General features: G+C 41.5%; 2 protein-coding genes across 7 annotated transcripts in view; one reads left to right on the top strand and one right to left on the bottom strand.

Annotated features, from left to right (window-relative positions):
* LOC136445704 (serine/threonine-protein kinase Chk2-like) overlaps window positions 1–12,371 on the top strand; it is a 145,258-nt gene that overhangs the window by 45,944 nt on the left and 86,943 nt on the right. The window lies entirely within an intron of this gene.
* Window positions 4,459–12,371, bottom strand: part of LOC136445665 (carboxypeptidase N subunit 2-like) — a 53,272-nt gene continuing 45,359 nt past the window's right edge. For all 4 annotated transcript variants that reach the window (XM_066443808.1, XM_066443815.1, XM_066443801.1 and 1 more), the window contains exons 2-3: window positions 7,251–9,974; window positions 4,459–5,834 (exon numbers count right to left, since the gene is read on the bottom strand). In XM_066443808.1, the coding sequence (XP_066299905.1) occupies window positions 5,797–5,834; window positions 7,251–9,558 (2,346 nt within the window). In that variant the 5' untranslated portion in view covers window positions 9,559–9,974 and the 3' untranslated portion in view covers window positions 4,459–5,796. The remainder of the gene's footprint in view (window positions 5,835–7,250; window positions 9,975–12,371) is intronic.

The raw sequence follows: 12,371 nt of genomic DNA, 5'->3' as shown, positions 1-12,371 counted from the left end.
TGTGCGCAATATTAAGGAAATAAAGACCCCTTGTCAAGGCCATAGAATGTGTTATTGACCCAAGAAACAAGCATGGCCTGTCGCAAACTAGATAGCCAATTTTGCGCCAAAATCCATAGTGCTTTATGAGGCCCTGGCAAGGGGGTCCACATCGTAACATTCGCTTTTAAAAATCTGCTTAATCCATGGTTGTCCACCGCATTTGATCAGTACATACATGTACAGTCATTATTAGAATTTATCTTTAATTCCACTTGTGATGTGCTAAAAATGAAGAATACACCGATAGTGAGATAACAATGGCCCCGCCCTCTTCTGCTGAAATATAGAATTGCAAAACAAAAGCGTGGAAATTTGAAAATTTGACAGGCCTGCATCCACTCTCTTGCTGCTAATTTTGATGGACAGACGGAATCAGTCAACTATGTAGGGCCTGTTGGATAGTATTTTTTTTTCCAAATTGTAGCCAGCACCAGTCCTGCTATAGTTGGCATAAGATGCTACACAGCAGTGTATAAGGTAGTTCTCATGAAGAGCTCATATTTCTCATATGGTTATGTTAGACCGTAATTTATTGTTTTGAGTTCCTGTATATTTTCTTCATTATGGCGGCTGTGCTTCCAACCCATTTCCCTGTAGATGATGTTCAATTAACAATATTGGAGTCACGCTGTGGGAAGCCATCATTCTCAAACATGTTGTGGAGCAACATATGAATTACTCACCTCGCATTAGCAACATGTGTTTATAACATTGTCATGTTTATTATGATATGTATGATCTATATTCCCCTGACCAAGTCATACCTAAAACTTTAAGAATAGTACTGCTTTGCTGCTTAGAACTCAACTATCATGGGAAAGTGTATGGAAGTGGAACTCACAGTGCTACCAGCCCGCTTCTGTAGTTTTATCTTTACTAAGTCTTGTACAACTGTGTGGCACAAGGGCTTAAGGAAACAGAGATGAGTGCAGCCCTTTGTACCATATAGTGTTGGAAGGACTTATATTTATCATTTGATATGTCTTCATTTTTGAAATAACCAAATTTCATCACAAATCTTTGTGAAGATTCACTAGGTTTAAAAAACATATCTAAATGGTATGATATAGAGTTATCTCTTCCTTTGCTGTTAAATATAATTTTTATGGCCTTGGTGAGACAGTGAAGCCTGCACTCTTCTTTTCATCATTGTTAGGACATTAGGATTACATTGAAATGATGTCTCTTTGTCAACTTTCCACAACTAACTGACCCTAGCTAGCTGTATGGCTAACAGAAATGTCAAATGCATTCTTCCAACATATGCAAGTGTTCCTTTCTCAACTTTACCCTTTTTAAGCTGAAATGTCTTAGAACCAGAGTCTTAATGTGACTTTAATCCATCTATTCCAAACCAGCATCAATAGAATGCATTAGTGCAGAAGATGTGCTCATCGTAACATAAAATTTCTTATCAGACATAGGAATATTTGATCCATATTCATTAAGAAGTCAGAAAGACAAAAAAAATGATGAACACGGACATTGATGTGACTATCTTGAAGCATTTTATAGCTCATACCAATGTCTATTTTATGATAGTCAATGGCAAAGGAAAAGCTTTCATACCTAGCAATCTAGGAATCAGCACCAAGGAAAGGACCATGATGCTTTCTTTGGATCTTGTGCAGGCTTTATGGGATCATCTTTAGCGGAGCCTGACATTGATAGGTGTTTGGTTGGTATTGTAATAAAGAAAGTTTTGTATGGATAAGCATCTTTAGTATATATTATCAAATGTTTATTTGGTATTGTAATAAAGAGAGTTTTTATTGATAACCATCAGCAAAAGGGGGGGGAATCAAGCAACTGCAATAACACGCCATGGCTCAGCACCAAGGACAGATACCAAAATTTGAAATAGAATACGAAGTAAAATGATTACATCAGAAACATTACCAGACCTTGTGTTTTTTTAGTTGAAATACACGCTGCAGAGATTGCAAAATCCTTGCGGTGAAAGGGAAGCAGTTGTCTGTAAAATATCCGGCTTACCATGCTTTCCCATCAGTATACCATCCCCACAATGCAATTACGCCGAACTTTTCTGCCCCAGTGCTTCTGGCTTGTATGCCCTGCAGCAATGTGGTACTGGAAATGAAGGTAGTACATCTTGTTGGCCAATATTAACCGCAGAGAGGTCGCTGACTTCACCAATTCTTACGCTCGGGCGGGTGACAGGATTTTAGATAACTGACTTTGCCAGTGAAGTCTGACTTCTTCAGATTTCCACTAGCAATTATACAGGGTTCTGTTACGCATAAGGTACAGTTGATATTCTCTCTCCAGTTGAAACAGTTTTAGCATAATATGTCTTGCAACTAGAATAGAATGGAACGTAGATTAGATTTACATTTGCTCCACAGGGAGTGGTCTATTTATTTCCAATAATTACTCTTTTTGCTTTGCACTGTAGGATCATCTTTGCTGTATTTCAATGTAGATGTCTGTTCTAACATTAAAAGTGCATTCTTTTGGAAACTGATCTTGAAATATGATATTATTTCCAATATTCCAACCTTTGTTTTATAAGATAAGAAAGTTCCCGGATTGATACCTATTGATGTATTATTGAGCCTCCGTAACTCAGAATTCAGTCTGTCATATTTCATTTACGACCTCTTGGAACTGTTAGTGATTTCTGTATATTAGATAACAATGTGTTGACCTTGAAGAAAGGTTAAAGGAATGGTGCATGTAATTGTAGTGTACACTTTGATGAATGTGCGTTGCACCTTTTTTTGTTCTTTTGACTGAGTGTAGTGCTTCTTCAATCTCTGTCCCAAATAATCAATAATCCCTCACAGCCATTTTGGGAAAATCGACAAAAGGGAGGGGGGAGAGGAGACACTGTAGAAACACACCCAGAACTACATGTAGAGGATGTCTGGTTGCCTGATGACTATTACTTTTTGCTTTCACACCACTTCCCTCTGGCTATTGATAGAGGTGCCCCCCCCCCACTGGGTGTGTCTAAAACTGGCCTTAACAAGAGGAAGAATACAGACTCCTTTACCAGCGGCTGAAGTGCTCGGCCATCAGTTTTACATCCCTCTATTTGCTGTGCATATGATGTCCCCCAAGATCCATTAGGTAAAGACATAGAAATTCAAATGGATCAAAGTTGCGGCTCATTAGGAATACGTCGTTGATTCTCAAGGTCAGAAAACCCATTTCCCGCCCACTAATTACCTTTTGGTTGAGGAGACAGACGGTTGTTACATTTCGGGGATTACATTTTCGACGTCATTGAAATCAAATGACTTATTCATTCAGCTCTTTTAAGACTTATCTGAAATGGATACTAAGGCCACACCAACTTGATTCTCATATGATATCTGCAAATGCATTGATTTTGACCTGTTTTCCAACTTCAACAAAAACAGATAGGCCTTGATTTGTGTAGATGGTCGAAAATGCTGCAAAGTCAAAAGATGCCCAAGGTAACAACTAGTAAAAAAACGTTTTCCTTTTTGTCTGGTACAAATAAATTATAATCCTTATTTACAAATTCATGCAAATTCAGGATAATTTCAAGAGAATAAGTAAATACTACTATTAGTGTATATCAGAGGAAATAAAAATGTCTAGTCCACAATAAGACTCTTCATTCATTATTGTCTGTAGGGTTTGACATCTTCTTTAATGACTGGTCTATGAAATGTCCCCCTAACTTTGAAAGTGTACTGTGTGATTTAGTAGTGTAGCTTTTTTCGTTTTTTTCCCCATTATTTTCTATCATGTGCTATATTCTGTCGAAGATTCTGGTACGTCATTATTTGAGAATAGTTTATCCTATTATATACTGTTAAAATTCTGTAACAGCTTTGTCATCTCTCTATTTTGATAGTTGAGCATCTAACATTTCTTTTGATACAAACTTTGTTTTTTTGTACACCCACATCATATTTGGGGTCTCCAGAGTATTTCATCCATAAAACCCAGTGTGTGTATCCTTCCTATGATGTCGTCATTAGTGAACAGTAATTGCTATGGTAATTGAGTGGTGTTGCCATCTGTGTGGAGCCACTGATTTGATTACCAACAGACAGAACCTAAACAAGGTGACAGTAATGCATCTGAATAGGCATCTTCTTTTTTTGCCATGCCCGGAGGTTAATGTCTCCATACATTATACTAGTATCAAATGTAAAAGATTCTGTATCTTGATTGTATCAATTCTGATCAGTACAAATTTGTGCAATGGTGCTTAACAGGATGTGATCAGTTCCACTATTTTGATTCTGAACCACAAAAATGTATTATGTAATCCAATGACTGGTCTAAATCAGATTTGAATTGATAGAATGAGATTTTATGCAGAAAGTAAAGATTACCAGAGACAAGCATGCATTGATGAATTCTTTACCGGGAGTGCACTTTGAGCTTAAAATGAGTCAAAAGTGAAACTTGATACAGCTTTAAGTACAACTTTATTGTCAAAATCTGCTAATGTTCTAGAGACCATGTTTAGGCAAATATAATTATAAGGGCTTGAATATAGCATATATCAGGAGTGCTATTTTACTGAGGACTTGACAGATATGAGGTTCTTATGATCCTCTGTTCTACCTTTGCTCTATAAAAGTCTCACAACCATTTGCTATTCAGTGTACAGGGTCCTATTCGCAATCACTGGTAGTGACCGATAACTCTCCCAAATAGAATCCAACAGGATATGGGGGCTGGAATCAGCTCCAAGATCTCACTTCCTGTTTGGGGAGAGACCCGTGGCGGGGGGAAATTGGGAGAGCTGTCGGCTACCTTTGAGGTTTCGACACCAGGTGCGCCAGTGGGCGCGGGAATGGGGCTGATCAATGTCCGGGGTGCATTGGGAAAATTGGTTGGCATTCAGGGAGGCCTGCCAAATGGGCCCCAATCAGCTCCGTCCATCACTCGGTCGGCAGTGATATCTGACGATCTCATGCATCTGTCCTGTCTGTTTACTTCAGTGGGACTTCTCATTTCGTCCAGGAATCAAAAACCAAGACATTCACTACAAAGCCACCCTGCATTTGAGGTGTTTAGGGATGCTTTGCTGTAGCTCTCCATAGAAAATGATATCTCATGTAAAAATCGATGGTAAATATATGAAGAGAATCTTCCATGTTGATAATGAGCCTGGCTTTCCTGTTATATTCTAGTAACCTAACTTTCGGCAACAGTAAAGATACATTGCTTGAACTGCATATTCATGCTGGTCTTGAAAATGGCTGTTCGTCAAGCATATTTATGCCTAGTATTGTCGTTGCATACTAATGAGGGCTTGCCTCTGGCAACTTCCATCCATCAGTTCACAGCATCCGGAGACTAATTCCTTGCTCTGCATATTCAATGATTGAGCCACATGAGCAATATCTTAGGGATAGCTGCTTTAATTGAGGCTGAAATGACAGTGATTTATCACACGTTCTACCAACACTTAGACCATATGAGATGGAACTATCAGGGCAGAAATACGTATGGCACATGACTCCATTCCATGCAAACTCCATTACCTTATGTAAATAATGTTCGTTTTTGACTAATGAAAAAGTACCCATGTACCTTATTCAGCAATAATTTTCTTCTGTCATGCTATCTTTAGCTCCATCCTGTCGATGAAAAATGTTATTTTCCCCTCTCCGCTCAAGTGTTTAAAATCTGCTAATGAAGATAATGTCCCCTCTGATGATTCCATGTGGTTACGATTTAATATTTCAGGTAGGAGCCGCAGCAGACCTTCTGGGGTGGAAGACAGCAGACAGTCTTGTCTCAGAACATACATTTGGCATTTGGCACTCTCCACTCGTCTGGAATGCAATAAAGGAAATCCATATTTCCCAACTGTGCGCCATTCCCAACGTATCCGTCCCAGCGAATATATCAGCTCGCTTACAGCACTAACCATGCAAGATATGCAATAACCTAGATGATGCGTACTGACAAAGTTCCCATCACTGCCTGCAGTCAATGTATGATTCGGTCTCTTTTATTAGGAACAATTTTTCAAATTCGTCATATATAGCTTTTACTCTCATTACTCCTATGCACAGGTGGAAGTAAATGGCTTATGCCAAATACCTTAGTCGTCGCCATATTGAACAACCCCAAAAATGGAGGCAGATGAAGACCAATATTGCTACCCATAGCAGATTTCTAAGTCACCTCCAGTTGATCTTTATCCCTGGCGGAATTATTCATAAGATACAAGGAGAATTTCAACGTGCATTTCTGGCACAACAACACGGCAGTTAAGTGCATGAAATGGTACTTGAAGGATTGAAATTCAAAGAGCTTCCGCATGCTCCTAATAGCTGTGAGAAAAGGTAGAATACATGCTCGTGCAGTTACAAGGGTTGCTCTCTGCTTGATCTATTGTGATGTGAATAACTTTGTATCAAAGAGGCTCAAACAAGGCTCAAGGGTTAGTGTTACAGGGACTACGCAAGGCTGAGTGAAAGGTGTGATTTTGGCTATAGCAGTGCCTTCGCATCAAAAGCTGACATGACCTACAACAGTGGAGCTTTCATTATAACATGGCCTCCATTGATAGTCATAAAAATCGAGTACTATTACTAGTATAGTGTAAGATATCTACATGTTTGAAAACAAAGGATTTTACATCTCTCTCTTCCAAGATATTCTCCTGCTCAGGTTTTAGCTTATCAGTTTTGCTTGTATATAACTAACCTACAGTGGAAGAGAAGCCTCTTATTTTTTAGGATGGAGGACTGAGGTGCACTGAGTAATATACTCAAACGTACACTTACCTCACAAACAATAAGTACCCACTCGCAGAAACAACAATGTCTTTTTCATTACCCAATATATGGCATCTCAGTGATATACAACAGGAAAAAGTGTTTTGTTTTTACATTGTTAGATTTCAGATTTTTTGTGTGGCTTTGTCACTTTCAAAGATGGCACATATAAAGCTGCAACAGTTTTCTGACAGTAACATCCTTCTGGTATTGTTTTAGAGAATACTCTCGACAAGATAAAACAGGAAGATCAGACATTTTGATAAGGGTATTTATCTGTTTAGAGGTAAATGTATAACTTTATACCATCCTACCCCAACATAGCTATTTTACATAGTCTACCCGAGAGAGTTTTAAGGCCTCACAGTGTTTCTTCATAGTCAACTTGTTTCTCTTTTTTTTTAAACGACTACTACTACATGTTTTACCTATGCTAGACAACAGTGTGATGAGACTGTGGTATACCTCCATTTGCAAGTTCGGAGTTGACTGGGATCGTCATGTACAAGTCCTTGGATGATCCGTTGAAGTCCGTCATTGGGATTGAATAGGGCTGGTTACATGTGGCAGTTCTGGAATTGTTGGCTAGTATCACTCGGTGGTTTTCGTGTGGTTGTGTCACAGCACACGCCTGTTGGTGTTGGCGCCGTCGGCGTCTCCAAGAGCAGTATGCAGCAATGACTATGATGAGGAAGATGGCTATCCCAAGGGATATGTTAACTACAAGCAGGGTGTAGTATGGAGATGGAGGGTTGTTTGTGGGGCTGGCGTTGAGTGACGGGGAGGGAGTTACTGTAGTGGCGGAAAAGTTTGCGGGGAGAGGGGGAGGAGAGCTCCATCTCGAGGTGGTACAGGGCCAGAAGGGGGAGCTGGGATCTAAGGTTGTGGGAGGTCCTGCACTAGGGTCCATAGGCACAGGGGTGGATATTGTGGTTGATGGGTTTGGTGTAGCTGTAGTGGTTGGGGAGACAGTGGTTATTGTGTCACGCACCTGGATCAAAATCGTGGCAGAGTCGTTTCCAGATATGTTTTCCACATAGCACGTGTAGTTTCCCGAATCGCCATAGCTGGCGTTGGTGATGGCCAACGAGTTATCGTACTGTACAAAGACGCGGGAAAAGTACGATCCTGCCTGCAGAATAGCACCGTCAGGAGTCGTCCAATTGGTGGTTATGTTGCCCTCCCCAGTGGCGTTACACACAAGCGACATATTCTGACCGACCAGCACACTCTGACTCGGGGTGTTGTACGTGATTGTTGCCGGGCACGAGAAGTCCTCCACACGCAAACTGTACATTGCACGTCCGGCAACCCTGGGGGGAGCCCTACAGGTAAGTTCGTACTTCAAATTGTAATGCTGATACGAGGAGTTGTCCGTCATCTGCTTCAACCAGCGCAAGTTGCAATCACATGTCCAGGGGTTGCCAGAGAGGTAGAGGAAGTTTAGTTTGTCCAGTCCCTTGAAAATCCCATTTGGAAGGTTGATCAGACTGCATTTTTGTAGATCGAGCAGCTCGAGGTTAATCAAACCGAGGAAAACTCCGGGAACCAGACATATCAGCTTTTTGTTATTCTCCAAGTACAGGTTCTTCAAGTTAGAGAGCCCGAGGAATGCATATCTGTCGATGAACGTCAGGTTTGTGAGATTGTTGAGATGAAGTGTTTGCAGGTTACTCAGGTATTGAAAAGCATAGTTTTGAATGTATTCAATGGGATTTCTATCTACAATAAGTTCTCTCAAGTTTGGGGCGTTTTGAAGTGCTTTGGACGGGACGAAGTTGAATTTATTGTTGCTCAAGTCCAAAGTGCGCACACTAAACTGGAACACCTTATCAGGAACGTCCGACAAAAGGTTCCCACTGAGTGATACTGTCAAGGATTGCGCATTCTGAAGGTTTCGGAAAGCTCCACGCCTGATACTCTTAATCCTGTTGTTAGTTAAGCTCAGATGAAACAAGCAACGCATATCAGGGAACGCATTACGCCGAATGGAGGTAATTTGGTTGGAGCTAAGTTGCAGGTTACATGTACGCTTTGGTAACTTTTCTGGAATCCGTGTTATTCTGTTGTTCTGTAGGTAGATGGTGATGTCCGACTCAAGTCCTTCAAAGCTACTTTTGTAAGTGTATGCCAACTGGTTGTTATCAAGGGTTAAGATGCCTAGGTTGCGAAGCCCCTTGAATGCTCCAATGGGAAGTTCAGTTAGGTTGTTATAGCTCAAATGTAAGTAGTAGAGAACACCCAAATCCATGAACACTCCTCCCTTTATGCTTGACGTGTTCAGCTGACATGCATTTAGGGATAGGGTCCGTAGCTTGTACAGCCCATTGAATATATCTCGTATGTTCAGTCCGGGATTGTTATCCAAGTACAGCTCTGTAAGGTTGGGAGGCATTCGCTCCTTGATATCACCGATGCAATTGAAGGATAGGTCCAAGTTTCTCAGCCTACCCAATCCGCTGAGTGCTCCAACAGAAACATTCCGTATCAGGTTTTGATGAAGGTCCAGCCTCCGAAGGTTTGGCAGACTTGTAAATGTATTCGGCGGAATGACTTCAATTCGATTTCTGTCCAAGAACAGGGTTGTTGTGGTGTTGTCAATACCAGATGGCACCCTGGTTAGATCCCTTTTCCGGCACTCCACCACATTGCCATCGTTTGTATCCGTGTAGCATCTGCATTTGCTAGGACACCCTGCGGCTCCAGGCCTAGCCAGTGACAGCAAGAGGACAAGGAGCATTGCCTGTTGCTTCTCTGCTGGTAATCCCCACATTGCGATGACAGCGGTAACCTTGATTCACATCACTGACTCTAAATGCGCACTCTGCATCGGCACACACCATGGTACGTAACGCGGTAAGAACAAGGCCCGACAGGCCGTGGCCACCTCATCACTGCTGTGCCAACGTTGAGGCGAGGAATTCTGCGGAATTTGTCCGTGGCAAGTGCAGATCCCTCCTGCCATGCCGCGTCGGAGAGACAAGGTCAATTAGTTGGCTGGCTTCTCGTCGATCGAAAGAGGTCATCTGCTGCTGACACAACCCGAAATAAATGCCTTGGCCAGCGTCCCATGAGGGCGGAGCGAGCAAGAGGTGTGCGGAGTCAGAATGATTTTCTGGGAAAGAGCTCAACTGCGGCAAAGTCCAGTCAATGGGAAGATGGATCAGCAACAGCCCATATACAGCGTATCTGTGGGTGAAAAAAAAAACAAGAGAAACCTGTGTCAGAGAATCAGTGCAGACAGCTGATGACAGACCAAGTTTTTAATGTAGAGGAACGGCCATATTTCACTAGTACCTTTGACCTCTCACTGCCCACCCCAAACAGGGCCTATGACAGGAGTGAGTTACGACATGCTGCCAAGCGTTGACACGCTCAAATTAAAGGTCCAATCAAGTATGGTTAATATATGGCCCCCGCCGCCGCATTTAGATTCCAAGCTGTACTCAGTGGCAGGGCAGGGGGCATTCGAATATTTGCGCTGGGTTCAATATTCCCCAGATAGGTTCTGGCCACCCTTGTCACCTCAGACGTTTTTGTGGATAGAGGTATTGATGCGGAGGTATCTACCGGAGCGATGGTTTTATGGTGGGCGTAATTCCTGCCGGCATATTGAGACCAAATTGGATTTTGGTCAAATGAAATCATGGCCGCAAGATTGAATCTTCATGTTTAGAGAACATGCTCCAGAATTTTTAAATAAATTAGTAGGCAATTATGGGGTGCTGGAAAGTGGCAAGCGCGGCCAAATGGGGGATTAAAGGATAGAATGCATAATTTTCGAGCCAGTATCACAGTGAACACCATTGGGTGGTGATAGATGCCCTACCGGGAAGAATTACAAAGGTGTTTTAACCATTCCGGAGGGAGTCTCGTCCAATCCTAGCACCCTCAGAGGACTCAGCCTGAGAGCTGTTAGAATGATGGAGGCTAGCTATCGTTTGGTCACTCACAGGCCCATTGGGATCTCTGAAAATGTGGAGTACAATTGCCACTCCGCAGAAGTATGCTAGCCTGCCAAAGTCAATTCAACTCTTAAGTTTTCTGGGAATTGTTTAAAAATTGATTGCATCGTGATTTCATTACAATTCACTCTTACTAAGATTTTAGGTGATATCTTTGGCAGAATGAAATTGTTTATAAATAGTTGTGCTAGAATTGTACGTTTTAAGGCAAGTTCTTAGTGAACATTAAAACATTCTAAAAAATTGATTGCAGGTAGATAACATTTATTGAATAGACTCTCTGGCTTGAGGCTATATCTTAAGATGACATGAATGTTTTCTCCTGGCAAATTGCACATATTTTGGGCAACTGCTTTTTGTTGCTTCAACATAAAATAATCAACATTTGATATATTTCAGCTTAACACTTGAACAAAGGCATAGAAATATACATCAGTTACTGTTCTTATCAGAATCTCTTATAGAAATTTCAAAGAGATGCAGCCATGGTACATCTTTGTTGTACAATGTACTATGTATACAGTATGTATTACAGTATATGATTGTACGATGTCCACATCACAGTAGGAAACACCTATTCCATGAAGTCCATAAGGTACCACAACTCAGCCACATGGATCAGTCTTTAAAATCCCTCTCAAGTCACGCCCATCTTACGATCGCCAAAAATAGCTTGTCACTTCTATGTGTTAAATGTCCGCTCCCGGCAGATATCGATACGCCCCGAGGAACAAGCATTGGTGGCTTGTACGTGGCCAACATTTTCCTAAGAGCTATGCCATGCATAGAAATGCCATCCTTGTCCTGCTGCAGCTATATAAGGAAACACTCCCCAGACCCAATAGTGCTAGCTTTCTCAGCTTTCTATTGATCATGGCCATCATTTTGTACTGTATCATATGTGAGAGGCCATTTGTCTGCAAAGTCCCACATTAACCATGCTATATATACAATTTCATCTAGAAAATATGCCAAAATTTGGTGCTCGTGTCAAAATAAAATCGCAATCAGAACAGCACCCAGCCGTGCCAAGTTATGATTCAAAGAATTTAAGATAGAATGTATTGATATAGAAGGCTAAATTGCTGTGGACACCCTGTGTCGGGGATTGTTACCTGGCCATAAACCAGCATTAAGCATCGCATGTCTGTCTATGTATCGAGTTTAAGGTGGTATGGTAAGAATTGTAATCGCTAGAGATGAACTAGGCAAACAGGAAGGAGAGAACTCACCACAATAAGGGCCCCAAGGATAAAAAGGAGCTGCATGTATATTGTTGCCAATAGTCTCAACTTCTCACCCGCTTTGCATATTCAAGGCCCAACCCAGCTGGACAGTCCCTGATTGGTCACTTGATTTGTAAGCAGAGGCCAATTGGTCGGAAGAGCAAGAGGGAAGAATTATAGCAATGCTTTGATTTTCGGACGCTGGAATTCGAAGTATAATTGAACGCAGGGCTGAAATGAAGTGCCAATGTTTCAGGCAGGTGCTCCCCACCCAATACACATCACTCAATGTTATTGCACACACAGGGGAATTTCCCGATATTCGCACCTATATATCCCCAACTATTCATTTAGGGTGATAAGATCAAAAAGGGATTATGTGGTGCGCCGCCATG

This window comes from Branchiostoma lanceolatum, chromosome 1 (genome assembly GCF_035083965.1).
Source record: "Branchiostoma lanceolatum isolate klBraLanc5 chromosome 1, klBraLanc5.hap2, whole genome shotgun sequence".
In the NCBI taxonomy this organism is placed as follows: Eukaryota; Metazoa; Chordata; class Leptocardii; order Amphioxiformes; family Branchiostomatidae; genus Branchiostoma; species Branchiostoma lanceolatum.
Note: the sequence above shows the minus strand (reverse complement) of the source record. Positions and strands in the feature narration are given on the sequence as shown.